The following is a 21,007-nucleotide window of genomic DNA, read 5'->3' as shown; positions in this document are numbered from 1 at the left end:
CCTACAAATACGTTCACAAATATATCAGTAGGAAATAACTGCCACACGATCATATTCAGTAAAACCTTTCTAATTTCACATTTACATGGTTCTGTAACCAAATGTTAGACATGATAGTAATGATACAAAATATCTAACTTGCAATAAAGTGGGAGACCCCCCCCCCTCCCCCGACACACAAATTGTGGGATGTCCATGCTAGCAGAATGGCTCAAGTCTGCCGCTTTGCTGATCTTGTTTGGGTTTTTTTGGAGTTTACGCGCAGGATTAAACTGTCTGATTCCGTTATGAAATTAAATATAACCTACCACCGAATTTTCATTACTGGTTTTATGGGTTGGTCACTGATTGATTTTTTTTTTACAAGGCTTCGATATTCTGTCTTTGGCTATGGCACATGGTGTACTTTAGCCCATCTTCCGTCTTTTTATGCTGTTCAGAAACTATTCACTTAAATGTTTTAGTCGATATGTCAGCCATGCATGTTACAATCAGGCTAACCCACATGTAAGAACAATGGTCAGGTCTACTGCAAATGCACAATGTCGGTCTCCTCCAGCGATAGCTGACGTTACCTAGCTAATAATCGAGCATTGTCCTTGTAAATGCTGCGTGAATATCGACCCGTCGAAATTATCCAAAAAAGCCTTGACTTATATATACATAGGCTACTCAGCACATTTTTATGTATATATGGCGCCAACTGATTCAACATTAAAAATACGACAGAGAACATTTGAACAGTAGTTTTATTTAAAATGCCACGCCCCCTCCCAAAAATTAAAAACCCAAAAACAAAAACAGTCCTAATTAGTAGGATACAAAAACAATTGACGTATCTTTTTTTCAGATCTAGCAAGGGATATATACCGCTAACTGCCTCACCATTAAAAAAAGACGACAGAGAACAGTAGATTAATGAAAAATGCCACGCCCCCTCCCCCGAAAAAACCCAAAAACTGTCCCAATCAGTACCAAAACAATCGATGCATCTTTCAGAACACATCAGTTGTAGGCTATTTGTAGACCGTGAGCCACAATATGGGGCACTCCTCGTATGCTTAGTGCGTTTTGGCTTCGAATCGAGTAGCCGTCCTAGAAATAGTCGTCTGTTACCAATCCTTACTGAGGGAGGGGGGGTGTGTCTCCCCCCCGCCAAAAAAATAAAAATAAAAATAAATAAATAAATAAATCCTGTGTGTAATTCACTTTACCACTAGGTGGCGGAAAAATTCATTTCATAAGGACATCCACTTGATGAAGGACCCTCGTTTTTTGTCATGTGAATAAACATTGGTTTAAAAATGATGTCACTTCCAGGTGACAGTGGCGTCGGTGTAATGAACGCACAACAAAGAATGTAACGCAACCGACAAACACCACCAACGTAGTTCTATGTACTCATTTATTAGCACTGTTATTGTGAACATTTAAATCAGGTATTTATAAGTTACAGAGTGAAAATATGAGACTCCCGTGATTATTTCTGATCTCCTTAAATGTCTGTATAGCACTTTTCCTCCTGCATAGTCTTTTTTTTTGGGTGGGTGGGGGGGTTGTCTTTACCTGAGGTGGGGGTCCCAGGAACAAGACTAAAGGGCATTACAATGGCCCCATAAGGAATCCCATGCTGTGAAAGATTCTCGCAACCTTTCTGCAACATTATAAAAACATCATTAAAACATCACATGAGCGTTGGCCATTAGGCTGGAATACTGACAGTTTAAGAAGGGACAGAACACCATAAGCCCTACTGTAAAAACAATTTAATGGCAAGCCCCTTGTATAACCCCCGACCCCCCACACCCCTACCCCTCCTTGTACATACACACAAAAGACCTCAGTTCTCGAAAGAGAAGCCTGACTTTTGCCCACTGCTGTCAGTCTTCACAGAGAGATCCAAATGCACTGTAACCACCCCCCCCCCCCATACCCCCCCCCCCCAACCACCACCAAGATGTTCTTGCCAACTTCCACCATGGTCTGAGGACTCATCTCTTCAGACTACACCTGAACTAACTAACTAACTATCGCCACTCTGCGGGGCACTCCCAATCTGGGATCATTTTTAAAAATCACTTAAATCCCTCTACTTTCTTCCTGTATTCTGAATGAACGTAGGCCAAACCACAGTGCTGGGGGGGGGGGGGGGGGTGGGGGAGTGTAACCTCAGGTGATTCGCAGCCAAATCTGAGGTGAGGTCGAGTCGATTCGTCGTAGCTGGGTTTCCGCAGTCGGGTTCGAGCTGGCCACGCGGTCACAGGTTCCGTTCGTCGTTTCGAGTCGGGTTGAGTTGCCGGGCGGGGTTGAGTCGGGACAGTCGTATCCGTAGTTTTTTGTAGGCAGTTTTTAACTTTGCAGTTTAAAAAAAAAAAAAAAAACATTTTTGGCGTATTTTACGGAGACGTTCCCTCGTACGTAGCGGACAAGTCGTTGGCGCGTGGCGGGCGGGGGGGCGGGGGGGGGCGGGCGCGCGCACACGGGTTCAGAGGTACCCCTCCCTGCGGAACTGCTCTTGCAGGACGTCCCGGTACTCGTCGAACCCGCCCTCCAGGCGCCGCACCGCCCCCCCCTCGCACACCCACAGCTCCTTGCACACCAGCCTGATCATCCGCTCGTCGTGAGAGACCAGCACCACCCCCCCCTGAAAGAAACACAGTCAGCCACGGTCAGAGACAGGAGAGTGGGAGGGGCTACCGCATGACATCAGTCACTCACTGATTTCAACCAATCGTGGCGCTTTGCCATGGAGAGAAATACTTCATGACTACAGCTCCACCTAATATGGGGTTCGTGAAAGCTCACTCCCCCATTACTGGGCACAGGGCAATAAAACACTCCACCACACCAGGAGAGCTTGAAATCCCAGCCCAGTGACCATAAAAACTAAAAAATATTAATCTAATACATCCCTTAATACAGGACTGCCCAACGCTGCTCCTGGAGATCTAGAGAGACGGAGGGAGGGAGGGGAGAGAGAGAGAGGGAGCGAGGGGAGGGAGGGAGGGAGGGAGGGGAGAGAGAGAGGGAGGGAGGGAGAAACAGAGAAACAGTGTGAGAGAGAGAAAGAAATAGGAGGGGTGAGAGCCTGGACTCTGTACCTTGAAACTGTTGAGCGCTTTAGCCAGGGCCTCGATCGTCTCCATGTCCAGGTGATTGGTCGGTTCGTCCAGGATGTAGAAATTTGGACTGAGGGGAAGTGAGGAGGAGAGAGGGAGAGACGACGGGAAAGAGGAGAGGAAAGATAGTAAAGATTTATAAACTTATTTAAAAACAGACAACAGTCACAGACAGGCAAGACCCAGAGGGACGATTTGGAGGTCTGACAGACAGACAGACAGGCAAAGCGGGTACACGGACAGACGCAGGGACGGACAGACTGAGGTACCAGGGCATGGTCATCTGGGCGAAGGCCACTCTGCTCTTCTGTCCTCCCGACAGGCTGGCCACCGGCCGCAGGGCCAGCTCGCCTGTGATCCCATACCGGCCCAACTGGTGCCTGTACTCCTCCTCCGGCCGGCCTGGGGGGGGGGGGGGGGGGGGGGAAGAGGGAGGGAGCGAGAGTAAGAGAGAGAACGAGAGAGAACAAGAGTGGGGACGGAGTGAGGGAGAAGAGGGAGGGAGCAAGGGGGAGAGAGAAAGAGAGGGAGGGATAGAGAAAGAGAGGGAGGGAGAGAGAGTAAGACAGAGAAAGAGTGAGGATGGAGTGAGGGAGAAGAGGGAGGGAGCAAGGGGGAGAGAGAAAGAGAGGGAGGGAGAGTAAGACAGAGAAAGAGTGGGGATGGAGTGAGAAAGAAGAAGAGGGAGGGAGCGAGGGGGAGGGAAAGAGAGGGAGGGAAAGGAAGAGAGGTAGGGGAAGAACGGGGTGATGGGGGGTGGAAAGGGAGAGAAGACCACTTACAAAATGTGTATCTGTTCAGAATCAGACGCGAGCCCAAAGTTTATCTGTGTGGGTCGATATTCGTGCACAGATGTGTGTGTGTGTGTGTGTGTGTGTGCATGCGTGCGTGCGTGCGCTGAAATAGTACCTGGGAACTTGTTGAGTAGCAGCTCCACTGAACACACATTGAGGTCCAGCTGGTCTACATGATGCTGGCTAAAGTAGCCAATCTTCAGGTTCCTGTAAAACACACACACACACACACACACACACACACACACACAAACACACAGACAGGCACACACACCATTACATCATTTATGCCCCACACCTCGAGCGTAAGAGCTCACGCCTTCTCGCTTCCAAGCGAGGGAGACCGTTCTTACGCCACTCGTCTTACATGAAAGGCGTTCACGAACAGTAAAACAGTTATAATCTACTACAATAACGAGAAAAAGTCACTGACTCATCGCCAAACACAGACAGACAGACAGACAGACCGACCCCAGGGAGCCAAATGTAACAGTCACCAAAACCCCCCCTCCCCCCCCACACGGCCTGACTGGGCATCGGGGGGACTGGTGTATTACTGCAACCGGCTGGTCTCAGGACGGACACAGCTGTCCGCGAGGGGGGGGCGGGGGGGGGTACAGAGAGAGCCTGAATCCTGGGAGCGGGGCAGATGTTTCTGTGCGTCACAGGAGAGAGACGGTACGGCTAATCGCGTGCATCGATCTGACCTATGGGCGTGTCGAGCTCACCTGTGGGCGTGTCAAACTCAAATGTGGGCGTGTAAAAACTCACCGGTGGGCGTGTCGGATCCCGTTAACAGGCGTCAGATCTCCCATCAGCAACTTCAGCAAGGTTGTCTTCCCTGCTCCATTCTCACCAACCTGAAAGAGAGAGAGAGAGAGAATTGAATTGAAATTGAGAGAGTGAGATAGAGAGAGAGGAAAGCGAGACACAGAGTACTCTAGCACTGTTAGTACTGTAGCAGGAGTAGCAAGCCATAGTAGTACCGTACCCATAGGATGGTAGCATGGGCACTGCAGTAGCCGCAATACTGCAGAGGCAGCAGCAGCAGCCGTAGCACGTTAGCTGCAGTGCGCTAGCCGTGCCGTTACAGACGCACATGAGCAGCAGCAGCAGCCATAGCACGTTAGCTGCAGTGCGCTAGCCGTGCCATTGCAGACGCACATGAGCAGCAGTGCGCTAGCCGTAGCACGTTAGCTGCAGTGCGCTAGCTGCGCCGTTACAGACACACATTAGCTGCAGTGCGCTAGCCGTAGCACGTTAGCTGCAGTGCGCTAGCCGTGCCGTTACAGACGCACATTAGCTGCAGTGCGCTAGCCGTAGCACGTTAGCTGCAGTGCGCTAGCCGTGCCATTGCAGACGCACATGAGCAGCAGTGCGCTAGCCGTAGCACGTTAGCTGCAGTGCGCTAGCTGCGCCGTTACAAACGCACATTAGCTGCAGTGCGCTAGCCGTAGCACGTTAGCTGCAGTGCGCTAGCTGCGCCGTTACAGACGCACATTAGCTGCAGTGCGCTAGCCGTAGCACGTTAGCAGCAGTGCGCTAGCCGTGCCGTTACAGACGCACATTAGCTGCAGTGCGCTAGCCGTAGCACGTTAGCTGCAGTGCGCCAGCCGTGCCGTTGCAGACGCACACGAGCAGCAGCGGCGGTGTTAGCGGGGGGGGGGGGGGGGCGTCCCCGCCGGTTACGTACGATGCAGATGCGGGACTCCAGGTCAGCGGACACGCAGAGCCCGCCGAAGAGCCGCTGCTCTGGGCTGTAGTAGAACTCCAGCTCGTCCAGCTGCAGCACCGGCGGGGAGAGCTTCTCAAAGTTATCGGGGAACCTGGGAGACAGACGGCAGAGGGATGCACACGCTTCACTATATACAACACAACAAAAACCACGTAACACTTGTATGTAATACTCAACGTAATACTTGTACGTAATACTCAGTGTAATACGTGTAATACTCATGACTCATGCCTTACTTTAACGTAACTTCAGATTCCTTTTCTATGGGTTTGAGTTCCGGCCTGGAATGAAAGGAAGCAGAGTGGGGTTTTAATGAGAGAGAGAGAGAGAGGACACAGGTGCATTCTGGGATTGTGGAGAGCAGGGAGGGAAGGGCAGGGCAGGAACTCACAGTTTCTCCAGCAGTTTGAGCTTGCTCTGCACCTGGGCGGCTCTGTTAGCATTGTACCTGAACCTGTCGATGAATACCTGAGAGAGAGAGAGAGAGAGATGGAGGAAGGGAGAGAGGAAAACAGTAAGTATATCTGTCACTCTCACTCAGTCTATGTTCTTGTGTGTGTGTGTGTGTGTGTGTGTGTGTGTGTGTCTGCATCGTACCTGAATGTGCTCTCTGTACTGCAGCTGAGCCTCGTACTCTCTGTGCTGGTTCTTCAGGCGGTCCTCCTTGGTCTTCACAAAGTTCTCGTAGTTGCCGCGGTAACTCTCCAGTCGCTGAGAGTGCAGGTGGACGATGTCGGTCACCACGGCGTTCAAGAAGTTCCGGTCGTGGGACACCACGAGGATGGTTGACTGCCACGTCTGTGGAGGGGTCGAGGTGGTCACTGCAGGCTTTACGGTAGGAGTCCCCAAACGTTTCATGCTAAAACGAGCCCCCTATGGCCGAAGACCTCAAAATGGTTTCATCATTTGACACCTTTTCAACCAACGTCACTACCCAGCAGCTGTTTAACACACTAGTGCATGGAAACGCCTCTAAATTATGATGTCGTGTCATGGAGATGACCAACTCACAGTACAATGGGAATCAGTCAATCAGCCCAAAGGTGTGCATACCTGCAGATAGTTCTCCAGCCAAAGAATGGCTCTCACGTCCAACATGTTAGTAGGCTCTGTGGGAAAGGAGAGGAGAGGAGGAAGACAGAGAAAGAAAATAGAAAAAACAAAACAAAAAACAGAAGATACTGTTAATGCAGTACCTATAGAAAACAGCATTTTAAAACCATCACATCCTTGACCTGGAGTATACAACCACTGAATCCGTTTTCATTTTGAACGATTTGCGAAAGCACGTTCACCGGAGGAAAATAAATAAATAAATAAATAAATAAATAAATAAATAAATAAATAAATAATTCTGCTCACCATCGAGTAACAACAGGTCAGGCCTAGAAGGAGAGGGAAAGAGAAGACATTAGCCACCTCAGGCTCAGGTTAGTACCTCAGAGGGCGTTTTCTACCTCAGACAAGGGCGGGAAGTAAGCGATGACTCACCGGGCGAAGAGCGCTCTGGCCAACGCCAACCTCATCCTCCAGCCCCCGGAGAACTCCCTGTGCGGGACACACAAGTGTGACATCACGTCACTCCCCTCACCGTTTAAAACTGCCCTCTCGGGGGGGGGGGGGGGGGGGGACTACGTACCGTACGGCGTGGGACATGCAGGCTCGAGCGGCGGGCACCTACTTGGTTGTCTGCTGTTGCATTCTGGGAGTGAAGCCCAGACCTGCCAGGATCACGGACGCTCTGAAAGAGAAAGAGAGAGAGAGAGAGAGAGAGAGAGAGGGAAGGGGGGGGCAGAGAGAGAGAGAGAGAGAGGGAGGGCAGAGAGGAGGGAGTCAGTCGATCGCCCAAAGCCCCCACACGTCTCGTCGCACAGGTGTGTCTAGTCGCACAGGTGTGTCTAGTCACACAGGTATGTCTCATCGCACAGGTCCGTCTCATCGCACAGGTGTGTCTCGTTGCACAGGTGTGTCTAGTTGCACAGGTATGTCTCGTTGCACAGGTGTGTCTCGTTGCACAGGTGTGTCTCACGTCTCGTCGCACAGGTGTGTCTCGTTGCACAGGTGTGTCTCATCGCACAGGTGTGTCTAGTTGCACAGGTGTGTCTCGTTGCACAGGCGTGTCTAGTCGCACAGGTGTGTCTCACGTCTCGTTGCACAGGTATGTCTCATTGCACAGGTGTGTCCAGTCACACAGCTATGTCTCATTGCACAGGTGTGTCTCAGGTGTGTCTCGTGCCCAAGCTCACCTGGCTGGCGCTTTGTCCGCCTCGATCTCCTCCAGCTTGGCGTAGATCTCCGACAGACGCACGCTCTCCAGCCCGTCCGCCCTGAGGCACAGACAGACAGACATACAGACAGACAGATGGATGGACGGACAGACAGACAGACAGACGGACAAACGGACGGACGGACGGACAGACAGACAGACAGACAGACAGACAGACGGGTCAGTTACCGGGAGACAGCCTGGTGACCGGAGGACCCGATTGGGCGCGGCCTGTGTGACGGTGTGTGTGTGTCGTGTGACGCGAGACCCCGGCTCCACTCACGCTCCGGCGGCGATGCGGGCGTTGAGCCGGCGCTCCTGGGCGAGCAGGCCCTCGCGGACGCCGTCGCTCTGCAGGACGCTCCGCAGGGCGGGCGTGTCGTCGCCCTCCACCTCCTGCTCCACGTGCAGGGTGGAGACGTGGGCCGGCACCCGCAGGCTGCGGCTCGCCAGCATCCTCAGCAGCGTGGTCTTGCCCAGCCCGTTCCGGCCAATCAGGCCGTACCGCCGCCCGCTCGTCAGCGTCAGCTCCGCCCCCTGGAGCAGGGACCTGGCACATCACGCTGCGTTACCGCCTGCGCGCGTCTGACCCAAGTTACGGCCTATCCGTAGAGTGGGCGCACACACACTCACTCACGCATGCACACACACTCACACACGCACGCTCACTCACTCACTCACTCACTCACACACGCATGCTCACTCACTCACTCACTCACTCACCCACACACGCACGCTCACTCACTCCCTCACTCACTCACTCACTCACGCACGCACGCACGCTCACTCACTCCCTCACTCACTCACTCACTCACTCACTCACTCACTCACTGAGTGAGTGAATGAGGCTCTCGTATGCCATCACCTCCTGTTTTCTCTCTTGAATTTTTGAGTTTTTTTATTTCCGATTTTATAGGTTAAAAAACAGACCGGAATAATTAATAAAGCAATAAAAGGAGCTAACTACGGATAGAAAGGAGGGAGAGAGCGAGAGAAAGAAAGAGAGAGAGATGAGAGAGACAGATTTCAGAAGAGGAAGTAAAATCAGGCGGGCAGAGAAGGAGCCGGTCTCCGTGCCGACTGTCGCTCACCGCTCCCCGAACGACACGTCGAAGTTCTCGATGCGGACGTCGTAGCTGCGGTTCCTCCCGGACGCGTCGACGCGGTTGTCCTTCTTGTTGCTGGCCTGGCTGGCCGACGCCTCCTCCAGGACGCTGACGGCAAGGGAAAGAGGGACGGTGCGATGAAAGCGTTCCTGACTTCAGTGAACCCGATATCGGCTGGCTCGCGTCCCACAGAGAAAGGCTTGCGCTGGCAAGCTGATCGGACTGTGCCATGTAAAACACTAAGACAGCGCTCTTTAGGTTTTACTTACTCCTGGTGTGTGTGTGTGTGTGAACGAATGAGTGAGTGTGTGTGTGTGTGTGTGTGTGTGTGTGTGTGTGTGTGAACGAATGAGTGAGTGTGTGTGTGCGCGGGTGTGTGTATTTATACAAACGAGTGTATACGTGCGAGTGACTGAATGAGTGAGCGTATGTGTGTGTTTGTTTGTGTGTGATGTATATACATATGTGTGTGTGTGTGTGTGTGTGTGAGAGAGAGAGAGAGAGAGAGAGAGAGAGTGAGAGAGGGGGAGAGAGAGAACATATGACTCACAGAGGGCCGGGTGTTTTCTGTGAATCTCGCTCATTCCTCCTCTCGTGTTTGGCCTTCAGTTTGGCCTCGGCCTTCTCCAGCTTCTTCGAGTCCACCGTCTGAGCAGAACCGGAGGGAGGGAGGGAGGGAGGGAGGGAGGGAAACAGAGAGGAGAAAGGAAGAGAGGAGGACAGATAGGACGGGGGGAGAGAGAGAGAAGGAGAGGAACAAGAGACGGGGAGAGCGAAGGAGATAAAAGGGAGGGAGGGAGAGGGACGGGGAGAGAGAGGGAGACAGACAGAGAGAGAGAGGGGAAAGAGAGAGAGAGAGGGGGGGGGCAGAGACCAGGAAAGGATAGTGGTTCAGTATTTTATACCTCTGTATACATGTCTGGAAATCACATTTCAGGCCTCTCTTTTTGTCTGGATAACGATGGAGGAGGATAACCTGAATCATCCAGATCTGTCACCCACACATTTGTGAACTCATAAAACGACGGAGGATGCAGGTATCCGATCGTGTGCTCTCGTTTCCCCACTTCTATTTCCGTCGCCAGCATTTTCAGCAAAGCCACGGAAAAACAAAAGGTCCGCTCTCCAGTCGCCATTTTCTTTTCGGCAGTGAGGCAGTCTGGGAAGATGCGGCCATTTTTCCCCTCAGCTCCTCACCGAGCTCTGTCCTCTCGTCAGCTTCCAGATGCCCTGGACGTCGTTCGCTGCGCTGTCTGGAGGAGAGAAAAAAAAGCGAAGGGAGGAAAGCAGAGGAGAAAGAAAGAAAGGGAGGGGGGGAGGAGACAAGATGGGAATAAAAAAGGTGGTGGGGGGGGGGGGGGGTCAGGGCCGAAGTTGACCTTTATCTGAGGTACGCTGGCATGACATCGCGGCACTCGAAATCACATCATTTTACTTGCTTGTTGTACAACGTTAACCCATTAATGCCCATATTTTTACATAAGCATCTACGATCCGAAAAATGTTCACAGATGGAAAAAGAGTGGCAGAGGACTCTGGCAACTTTGGGTTGCCCACGGGCGTAAATGGGTTTGGGTTTTTTTTGGTAAATGGGTAAGTGGCACGATGTTTACGTGGGGGGGGCGCAGACCTGCTAAAATAGCTCAGCGGGGTCACCGTATCCCCCCCCCCCCCCGGTTACCGTGGCACCCAACGCAAGGCCTAAACAGCCGACGTGGACGAACAATCGGCCGGGGCAGTCAGCGGAAGCTCAGACTGAGAGAGAATGCAGTGGAGCTCAGCGACGGGGAACCAGCGGCGTCGCCCGTCCGCTGCAAACCAAAATGTCTCCCCTCGAGATTTCGGCGAGAGCGCTGTCTAGTTCCCTCGGCTGTGGACGCGCTGTCTTTAGCTCACCGGGCTAATCGTATCCCCTCGCTGAAAATTCCGGCGAGTGCGACCAGCCAGGATTCTGAGCCGCTTCAGGGTGAGGTTTATACGCTGGGTTTTCCCACACGCTTCCGGCTGGGCCACAGCTGGTCTGTGACACGCACCAGCTGTGTGACGCTGCTCTCCAGCTGGTCAAAAGCTGGTCAAAGCTGGTCAAAGCTGGTCAAAGCTGGCGGACCAGCTGACTGCGCTAGGCCGGTCGGCCGGTGAGCGGCTGGCGGTCAAAGCTGCAAGTGTCAGAAACACAGCTTAAACTAGTCTGAGCAGCTTTAGGCCGGTTTAAGCTTGAATCTTTTTCAGCAGGGTGGTGTGCAGTGTTCCGTAATGGGAGGGGGGGGGGGGGGGGCGCAGCCGTTCACAGCTAGGTTTACCCCTGGGGCATTTGGGAGAGAACCAGAATTATACGCATGTGCTGAGCAGTGATGTGTGGGATGATAGACAGACGACCACCCCCCCCCCCCCCCCCCCCCCCAGGGGTGCGGGCTGTTACCGTATTCCGCAGAGATCTGAGACAGCTGCACCGGAGCATCTAGAAGGACCTGCTTCTGAGGAGCGTAGCAGTTATTCCTGAGTGGGGCACAAAGAAGAGGGCAGTTATTCCTGAGGGGACAAAGACATGAGAAGGGGGGCAGGTGTTTTTTTGACGGGGTGAAGAGAGAGCAGACATTTATGAGATGGAGAAAGAGGAGCAGTTATTCCCAAAAAAAAGTGGGGTGGCGATTTTAGGGGGAACAATGTGTTGTGGTGGTATCGTGACAGAGGCTCCACTCACAGCTTCAGAGTGTTGAACATCTGCAGGCAGATGTCGCGGACGTCCTCCTCGTTCTTACAGTCCGCGGACACTTCCTGCAACACGCCTCCGATCGCCTCAAAGACCTCCTCCCCATCTTCAAAATCCGCCCCGCCACAGTCCAACACGCCTGACGAGCACGCACACGAGACGACAGGGGGGCACACTTTTAAACTCCGTAGGGAGTCACACTAATTACAACTGATGACTCATTGTTTGTGTGACGTATTCGCTCTGCGACAAATTCATCATGCGCAGTAATATTCGCGATAGCTCGAGATCTCAATCGTCACTGTTGTCCAAAAGGGATTTAGGAGTGTTTGTTGCGGGAAATGGATGGCTAGTAATCTCACCGTGGTAGAGCAGTCGGAAGGACCGAGTGGCAATCTGAGGCTACATACACCCCAGTCACCGCTGGCGTCCCAACACACTTTTACGCTTCAGCTACTGAGACACGAACGGCACGGAACAGTAGTCCCACACTATTGATTTACTACCAACTAAGCACATATAGCGCCGCTGTTACCACGTTCATCTTACCTTTCCCGTTTTCTTAACGCTAGCTACGATCCGACCGAGACAGTTTCATCTCAAACTGTTCGTTCGTTTCTTTAGTGAAGTTTAACATGGCATGTGTGTATGACAGTCATTCCGGAACGTGCGGAACCTGTCAGTTTACATCCGATCACCTCCTGCGACTTACCAGTGATATAATCGAAGACTTCTGTATCGATTTCTGGAAACTCACTCCTCAGAATATCCACATATGTCGCCATGATACACCGGCTACGTCCGCAAGGAACGCGCATGGGCGTTCCAGAAGCAAAGTATCTCCAAGTACAGTGCACTGTCGGAGTTGTAGTTTTTTACTGTAAAGTAGCCGCAGATCTATATTACATTTAACCAATTCACGTATTCTCATAGCCTATTGATTTGACATGAAGACAGGGTTACTAGAAGGCTATTGTTTTGGTCGCATTTCTCATTACATTCTTATTTCCGTTACTGTGCTATTTCTTAATCTTTTCCATACGCAATTTCTCAAATTTGGAACCGGAGTGATGTCATAATCGCCACGCCTCTCTGGCAATTTTTTTGCAACATTGTAGCGAAGTTGATGCAAATCTTTTTATCTAATGTAAATTTAACCAAGCTGTAACACCGCGCGCACTGCTTGGCTTGATTTCTTAATGAAAATAGGGTAACCAGTAACCAGTCTGGCGCCTCTGCTCTTGTTCATGCAAGCTGACCATGCCAAGCAATGCCTAATATGATAAAAGTAAACCATTGTTTTGAGATGTGCAAGGCATAAAGACATATTATCGAGTCAACTCTGTCAGCATTCACTCATTCAAGTAACATTTGCTACCTTTTAAAAGAACATTTTCTCATGAAGTCCCGCAGCTCAAGGTCACCAGTCATTGAGCTTGAAAGCCCTGCGAGTGTCCTAGCAACAACTTACTCTTTGCTGTTATTTTCCAAAAATATCAGAAAATATTGTGATTTTTTTTTCAAAATGCACGATCTTCAGCAGATACTGAGAGAGAATAACCAAAATTTCACTGAAAATGTGGATGAATGTGAGTCTTAACTGCTTTTGCCCTGTGACGTTTTTATCATCAGGGATATATTTTGTGGTTTTGTGACGCGTAACATATTTGGCTCCTGGCTGGACTTCACTAGCACGGTTCACTTGGCCCTCTGATGAACTCAAACCAATTTAGCGTTGTTTTTGCTTTAGCCTTTGTCTGCATCCATTTGCGCCCCACAGGAAGTGATGTAACTTCGACCACAGCTGCAAAATCCATCTTATATAATGTAGCATGAAGACTTACTCCCGTATTTGAGGGAGTCTTTTTTTTCATGTATGATTATTTTGGTTTCACTGACAGCGTATCGTGATATTAACCAAATTTGCATGGTGTTACCTTGCAGTTAAAGTTGAAGGGCGCACACAGTCAAATGTCCAGTGTTTATTAAACTCTAGCAGAGTGTATAGATGCGTCCAACAGGGATCATATGTACTCTGTAAGCGTTGATTTAACACTGAACATTTTACTGTGCGCTAGTAGTTAGAATAATTTAAAATGACATCTCTCATGTAAAGCACCCGTGATATTTTTGCACGATCTACATATATTCCGTTGAACAAATGCATGATAACCTGTGTTTCCTATGGAGACCCAGGTCTGTTGTATAAAGAGGACCTACTATAAAATGGTTCCTCTTGACAACCACTCACTTTGACTACAACACTCAAATAACTGGGTATGCAAATCATTTGTGCCGTGACAGGCTTGACGATATTATTTACTTTTTAGCTCATTTTGGTAAATATCCACTTTTTCAACTTTCTTTCAGAAATTGGCGTCTCCTGTACTGTTATTCTTTGTGTACCCTTGTGTAGTGTACCAAGTTTGCAAAACCATGGATGTGTAGATCTTTGTTTTGAGAAACTACTGTTTTTTCATTCTAGAAACAAAATCAAAGTTTCGCACTGATTTTGTTTTATTTTATCACCCTACTTTCTCAGTACAACCAATCAATGACTAATACATTATGAGAAATTAAGGGAAATCAGTCAGGGGATCGTTTTAATGCATTGCTTCGTTTTTTTTTTTCATTGTAACGGCTTTATTGAGAGAAAAAATCTTTCTACGGCATTATTATTATGAAAAGCGTACAAACCGTCGGTGCTATATAAGTATTGGGCATGCCCCGCCACGCCGTAACCTGGCGGATGGTATTCCTGCCATCCCAATCACATCAAGTCTTATGCCAGCCGCGCGCTTCAGACCATTTGTTTTCACAGTGCGCATGAGCACTGCCCACACTAGCCTCTCCCCCCTGTGTGCTTCAGGCTGCCCTTGGTACTTTCGCATGCGCACACAATTCGGGCGGCTGTCCGACAGAGACGGTGGTTAAGCTGTGTAATGGCGGCCGCGGTGTTGCTGTCTTCGGAGAGCCCCGGCCCCAACTTTACGGTGGGCAGTACCGGAGAGGCGACAGTCGCCGGTAACGGACTGGGGGCAGCAGGACCGGCCTCTTGGAACCGTGCTCTTGACAGGGCACTGGACGAAGCGGCGGCCACCGGTTGCCTCCATCTCAGCGGCAGGAAGCTGAAGGAGTTCCCGACGAGCGCCGCTAACCACGACCTCTCCGACACGACAAGGGCCGGTATGCAGCGGTCGAGGGTCGGGGTTGACTTACGGAGGGAGTCGATTAGCGTGTGGAAAGCTAAAGAACGTAGCCAGTCAGCATTCCCTAATGGTTTCCGCGTAGCTCTCCGTTAGACCTCTGCCCAAGGAGTCTGTATATAGAGGTTCTTGTTTTTTAGCGCAGATAGAGGTACACACGGGCGTGAAAGTTGGCGGACAAGTTTCTGTTTACGCCTTCGGGACGGTAGAGGTGGAAGTTTTGAAGTTTCTCTACGGCGAGCATGATTCGAGCCTGAGCAAAACGTAACACTTCGAAAGAGGAAACGTTTCGGCTTTGGTTTGATAACGACGGCTTGGTCTTCGGGTGCCAAACCAGTCAGTCAGTCACGGAGATAGCTGATTATCAAGATGCGGAAAAGAACATTCCTGACTGCTGCTTAGCTGCGCTGTTTGTATCCAGCAAATCAGAAGCTATGCGCAAAAGTGAAAAAAAAGTAACAACTCTGACTGTGGAGTTCTGTACGCCGCGTACGTTAGCAGCTCATCTTGTCTAGTGTGTTTTGTTTGTGCAGTTGAATTGTGTGTACAGGGATCAGAGTCATTGTAAACAAGACATTTTGCTGTATTGTCTTGCGGCTCGCTTGTGGGAGCAGTCCCGTTGCGCTCGGCGGCTCCTATAACGTTGCCTTAAAGTGTGTGGACCAACACCCTGTCTAATTAGCATTAGAAACTAATTGAAATGCGAACATTGAAGTTAGCAGCGTTACGGGTTTCAGATGCTGACGTCGTCTGTGTGCATATCCCCGAGTGAGTGCCACAGAAAATTTGAAGTTTGTTTTTGCGCGTCCGTTGTCTGTGCAGGGCTGCGTCTGCGCGCTCAAGTGTTGAGTGATTCCAGTGCCCACAGCCCGTCATTCCTGTCACTCCAAAACCGTCATTGCCGAGTCCACGTTGCTCTGTCATGTAAATGGGATTGCTCGTTGCACTTGTTGCAGTGTTCTCGCAGACGCATGAAATACGCCGTGAATCAATTTCCTTCGGACTTCTGTCTTGTCAGGTCGGAGATATTTTGCATTTGACAGGTTATTAATTTGTTAATAGAATGAGCATTATGGTGCCTTGGACAACAGTACAGCAACTGTGCCTCACCAGAATTTCAAACCTGCAACCTTCTGGTTACAAACCTGGCTACTTTGACGCAAAACCATCCCTTTCAGACTTATGGCCTTGGGTAATGGAAGGTGCAAGTAAAAAAAAAAAAAAAGGTTAAGTTTTTAAAAGGAAGGTTGTTGGTCTGGACAGAGCAAGCGATGGTGTGCGATGGAGAGAGGGATGGTGTGAAGGACAGAGAGTGGAAGAGGAGGGATGAATTAATCTAATTGCCCCTGTGTGTGTGTGTGTGTGTGTGTGTATGAGTACGTTTTTCGGGGTTTGTGTGTGTGTTCATGTTTCAGTTTGCCTCAAAGCAGCATCAGCTATGCTCTGGCCAGAAATACTCAATACTTCAATAAAATGGGGAAATTGTAAAGGTCCACCAGTAATTTCACAGTCCTGCAAAGTACTGACTAGCACTAAACAATGAAGTGGAGTGTTGCACAGTTAGTTGGTTTTATAAGTGTACAAGTGCTGGCTGTCCCAGCTGAGGTAGTGCCGTGCTCTGAAGTTATTTTATGAGGTGGGAAAACGCCAAAGGTGTGTGTGAGAACGGAGGGGCGTGACAAGATACCAGATTACAGCGTGTGTTCGTGTGTTTGTGTGCTGTGTGCATGTGAGCGTGTGTGTGCTGCGTGTGTGTGTGAGAACGGAGGGGCGTGACAAGATACCAGATTACAGCGTGTGTTTGTGTGCTGTGTGTGTGCTGCGTGTGTGTGCTGCGCGTGTGTGTGAGTGTATTTGTGTGTGCGTGCATGTGTGCTGCGTGTGTGGGTGAGATTTTCTATATATTTGTGTGAGTGTGTGTGTGTGTGTGTGCGCGCACACGAGTGTGGTGTGCTTGTGCGTGTCTGTGCGCATGTGTGTGTGTGTGTGTATGTGCGTGTCTGTGCACACGTGTGTGTGTCTGTGCGCATGCGTGTCTGTGTGTGCACGCGTGTGTGTGTCTGTGCGCATGCGTGTGTGTGTGCACGTGTGTGTCTGTGCACGCGTGTGTATGTCTGTGCACGCGTGTGTGTGTCTGTGCGCATGCGTGTGTGTGCGCGCATGTATGTGTCTGCGCATGTGTGTGTGTGCGCGTGCGTGCGTGCGTGCGTGTGCGTGTGTGTGTGCGTGTGCGTGTGTCTCTCTCTCTCTGCACGTGTTTTCTGAGAGTGGCGCGTCTCGGTGGGAGAGCTCCGTACAGGAAGCAGACGTGTCGCGGGTCGGTGCTGCTTCCTGCATCCCTTAGCGCAGCTGCAGGGATAAATATAGGCCCTGACTGGGAAAGCCGTCACCTGCGGTACAGCATCACACACAGTACAATACATCACACGCTATTAACCATCACACACAGTACAATACATCACACGCTATTAACCATCACACACAGTACAATACATCACACGCTATTAACCATCACACACAGTACAATACATCACACGCTATTAACCATCACACACAGTACAATACATCACACGCTATTAACCATCACACACAGTACAATCCATCACACGCTATTAACCATCACACACAGTACAATACATCACACGCTATTAACCATCACACACAGTACAATACATCACACGCTATTAACCATCACACACAGTACAATACATCACACGCTATTAACCATCACACACAGTACAATACATCACACGCTATTAACCATCACACACAGTACAATACATCACACGCTATTAACCATCACACACAGTACAATACATCACACGCTATTAACCATTACACACAGTACAATACATCACACGCTATTAACCATCACATACAGCTACATTACAGCATCACACACACCATTAACTGTCACACACAGCTACATTACAGCTTCACACAGCACAATGCATCACTTGCTTTTAACCATTATACACAGATACATTACAGCTTCACACAGTACAGTACATCACACACGCTACAAACAGTGATTAACTCGGAGTAAAAAAATTAATCCTCAGACAGAAATAAAAATATCTTAACGCTCTTTCACGTCTTGTTTTGAATTTATGAGCCTGTTTGGAGTGGGTGCCACTTTTTCCTCCACTTTTGCCCCCCCCGCCCCCCTTGTGCTAGTTTAGGTGTTATCTTGTTTTTCTCTGGTTGTCCCAGGTTGGCTCTCAGTCTGCGCTGTGCTTGTGCAGATGAGGACAGACAGCCTTGGGCCCCCGCAGGACAGACAGACTTCCCCCCCCACCCCCCCGGCAGCGCTGTGCGGCGGTATTATTAGACCGCTACGCTCCGCCCGTTCGAGACAGGCTGTCAAGATAGCACGGCGTTCGCGGATCTCACCGGCAGCTGTACCAGCTCCCTGCCTTCTGTGTGTGTGTGTGTGTGTGTGTGTGTTTGCTTGCTTGTGTGTTTGTTTGTTTGTGTGTGTGTGTGTGTGTGTGTGTGTTTGTGTGTGTGTGTATCCCTTTGTAGAATCCGTTATAAATATTTTTGAGTTTCAATAGAATGTAAACCACTCGCCGTCCTGCCAGGTCCTGGAGCATTCTCCCTCTCCCTCTCTCTCTCTCTGTCTCTCCCTCTCTCTCTCATCCATCAACGCCTCTTTCCCTCTTAAAATTTGACCTGATGTCAGATCAGCGGTCCTTTCCTGGCAGGAGCACACTCGTAGCGGCGCTGCCATTGTGTGCATTGTCTTCATGTATAATGGCTAATTACATGGTTGCGCAAGTATGAGCTGTGATGTGACAAAGACGCAAGCATTTCAGACACGCACAGGTAGATGTACCGTTGTGATAACTGTGATGTGACGTCTTCCCTGCATGAGTCATGTTTGGGACGGGAGGAGGGCGTTCTGGTTTCCTGTAACCTGGGCGTAGGTGCTGCTGGGTACTCCTGCAGAATGTCAGTTGGTTTGAAATTTTTTTGGTTTCACGGGCACCAGAGAGCCTGCAGTCTCTGGCCAGGTTTGCCTGTGCCAGCCAGCCGGCCTGCTTCACTCCCTCTCTCTCTCTCTCTCCCCCTCCCTCCCATTCTCTCTCTCTCTCTCTCTCTCTCTCTCTCTCCCCCTTTCACTCTCTCTCTCCCTCCCTCTCTGTCTCTCCCTCCCTCCCTCCCTCTCACTCTCTCTCTCTCCCTCCCTCCCTTCCTCCCTCTCTCTCTCTCCCTCCCTCCCTCTCTGTCCCTCCCTCTCTACCTCCCTCCCTCTCTCTCTCTCTCTCTCTCCCTCCCTCTCTCCCTCTCCCTCTCTCTCCCTCCCTCTCTGTCCCTCCCTCCCTCCCTCTCTTTCTCTTTCCCTCTCTCTCTCTCCCTCCCTCCCTCTCTCCCCCCTGTCTCCAGATCTGTCGCGGAATCGTCTGCCGGAGCTGCCGGTGGAGGTGTGCATGTTTGTGTCCCTGGAGAGTCTGAATCTGTATCAGAACTGCCTGCGCTCCCTGCCTGAGAGCCTGATCAACCTGCAGGCCCTCACACACCTCAACATCAGGTACCGCACACACACACACAGGCCCTCACACACCTCAACATCAGGTACTGCACACTCACACACACACACAGACACACACACACACACACACACACCTGCAGGCCCTCACACACCTCAACATCAGGTACCACACACTCACACACACTCACTCACACACACACCTGCAGGCCCTCACACACCTCAACATCAGGTACCGCACACACACACACACACAGACCCTCACACACCTCAACATCAGGTACCACACACTCACTCACACACGCACACACACACACACACACACACCTGCAGGCCCTCACACACCTCAACATCAGGTACCACACACTCACACACACTCACTCACACACACACCTGCAGGCCCTCACACACCTCAACATCAGGTACCGCACACACACACACACACAGACCCTCACACACCTCAACATCAGGTACCACACACTCACACACACTCACTCACACACGCACACACACACACACACACACACCTGCAAGCCCTCACACACCTCAACATCAGGTACCACACACTCACTCACACACACACACACACACACACCTGCAGGCCCTCACACACCTCAACATCAGGTACCACACACTCACACACGCACACACACACACACACACACCTCAACATCAGGTACCACACACTCACTCACTCACACACACACACACACAGGCCCTCACACACCTCAACATCAGGTACCGCACACCCGCACGCACGCACACACCTGCAGGCCCTCACACACCTCAACATCAGGTACCACACACTCAATCACACACACGTGCGCGTACACGCACTCAGACTCACACACACACACACACACACACACTCACACACACACACACACACACGCATTGACACACTTACACACACACACACACACTCACTGCAACATGCATGCAAACGCTCCTACAGGCAGTCTGATGTACACAGGCATTCACATGAGAACGCTTTCTCTCTCTCTCAGTCTGAATAACAGGTGGGCAATGATCCTGTGAGTTATAACATGGTATTGAACGCAAGTCAAATACCAGCGTATTGGGTGTAAATCTAAGGTGTTTATTAGAGTTGTGTAATGCCCTGAAGGCCCATCTTTAGACTGCTGTTTCCAGGTCTGGACACGGCAAGAAGTACAGATAAAGGAAATTTGACTTATATGTGGTTGTTACATTTTTAATGGGGAATAATAAAGTGAATTGCAAAAACTCTGTCCCTTTTTTCTCCCTACCTCTCTCACTCTCCCCCTCCCTTCTTCCCCTTCTCTCTCCCTCTCCCTCCCTCCCTCCCTCCCTTCCTGCCTCTCTCTTTCCCTATACCTCTCCCCCCTCCCTCTCCCTCCCTCCCTTCCTGCCTCTCTCCCTCCCCCTGTTCCCCTCTCCCTCTCTCCCCCTCATTCGCCCCTCTCTCCCTCCCTCTTTCACACCCTCTCCCCCTCCCCTCTCTCCCCCTCCCCCTCCCCCCCTCCCCCTCTCTCCCCCTTCCCTTTCTCCCACCCTCCCTCCCTCTCTCTCCAGTCGGAACCAGCTCAGTTCCCTGCCA

At 50.8% G+C, this 21,007-nt stretch overlaps 2 protein-coding genes and 1 long non-coding RNA gene across 6 annotated transcripts in view; 1 reads left to right on the top strand and 2 right to left on the bottom strand.

Annotated features, from left to right (window-relative positions):
* Nucleotides 1–731: 731 nt before the first annotated feature.
* Nucleotides 732–12,570, bottom strand: LOC118228787 (ATP-binding cassette sub-family F member 3-like). 3 transcript variants are annotated; one of them, XM_035420201.1, is made up of 21 exons: nucleotides 12,443–12,570; nucleotides 11,722–11,869; nucleotides 11,440–11,516; nucleotides 10,218–10,273; nucleotides 9,571–9,668; nucleotides 9,006–9,128; nucleotides 8,198–8,464; nucleotides 7,895–7,975; nucleotides 7,330–7,389; nucleotides 7,140–7,196; nucleotides 7,011–7,033; nucleotides 6,702–6,757; nucleotides 6,246–6,446; nucleotides 6,040–6,116; nucleotides 5,885–5,929; nucleotides 5,607–5,739; nucleotides 4,685–4,773; nucleotides 4,029–4,120; nucleotides 3,389–3,521; nucleotides 3,102–3,189; nucleotides 732–2,644 (listed from the first exon to the last, which is right to left on the bottom strand). In XM_035420201.1, the coding sequence occupies exons 1-21, from the start codon at nucleotides 12,546–12,548 to the stop codon at nucleotides 2,486–2,488; spliced, it is 2,169 nt and encodes a 722-aa protein (XP_035276092.1). In that variant the 5' UTR covers nucleotides 12,549–12,570; the 3' UTR covers nucleotides 732–2,485. The 3 variants fall into 3 exon arrangements, with proteins under 3 accessions (XP_035276092.1, XP_035276094.1, XP_035276093.1); XM_035420202.1 differs by having other exon boundaries at nucleotides 2,502–2,948; XM_035420203.1 differs by lacking the exons at nucleotides 10,218–10,273; nucleotides 11,440–11,516; nucleotides 11,722–11,869; nucleotides 12,443–12,570 and adding an exon at nucleotides 9,997–10,209.
* Nucleotides 12,571–14,615: 2,045 nt separating this feature from the next.
* The window catches only part of LOC118228786 (DISP complex protein LRCH3-like), a 23,074-nt gene continuing 16,682 nt past the window's right edge, over nucleotides 14,616–21,007 (top strand). For both annotated transcript variants that reach the window (XM_035420199.1, XM_035420200.1), the window contains exons 1-3: nucleotides 14,616–14,916; nucleotides 19,326–19,470; nucleotides 20,983–21,007. The exon at nucleotides 20,983–21,007 is cut by the window's right edge and continues 102 nt beyond it. In XM_035420199.1, the coding sequence (XP_035276090.1) occupies nucleotides 14,673–14,916; nucleotides 19,326–19,470; nucleotides 20,983–21,007 (414 nt within the window). In that variant the 5' untranslated portion in view covers nucleotides 14,616–14,672. The remainder of the gene's footprint in view (nucleotides 14,917–19,325; nucleotides 19,471–20,982) is intronic.
* Nucleotides 20,073–21,007, bottom strand: part of LOC118228792 — a 4,306-nt gene continuing 3,371 nt past the window's right edge. The window contains exon 3 of the long non-coding RNA XR_004765542.1: nucleotides 20,073–20,093. This is a non-coding gene — a long non-coding RNA (uncharacterized LOC118228792). The remainder of the gene's footprint in view (nucleotides 20,094–21,007) is intronic.

Source organism: Anguilla anguilla, chromosome 6, assembly GCF_013347855.1.
Source record: "Anguilla anguilla isolate fAngAng1 chromosome 6, fAngAng1.pri, whole genome shotgun sequence".
Lineage (NCBI taxonomy): Eukaryota > Metazoa > Chordata > Actinopteri > Anguilliformes > Anguillidae > Anguilla > Anguilla anguilla.
This window is presented reverse-complemented; position numbering and strand designations above follow the sequence as displayed.

Coding starts and splice junctions, on each gene's coding strand:
- LOC118228787 (XM_035420201.1), bottom strand. CDS start 12,548: ATGCGCGTTCCTTGCGGACGTAGCCGGTGTATCATGGCGACATATGTG. Junction 6,758..7,010: donor TGACCTGTTGTTACTCGATG/GTGAGCAGAATT, acceptor CCTTTCCCACAG/AGCCTACTAACATGTTGGAC. Junction 3,190..3,388: donor GCCCAGATGACCATGCCCTG/GTACCTCAGTCT, acceptor ACTTCCCCTCAG/TCCAAATTTCTACATCCTGG.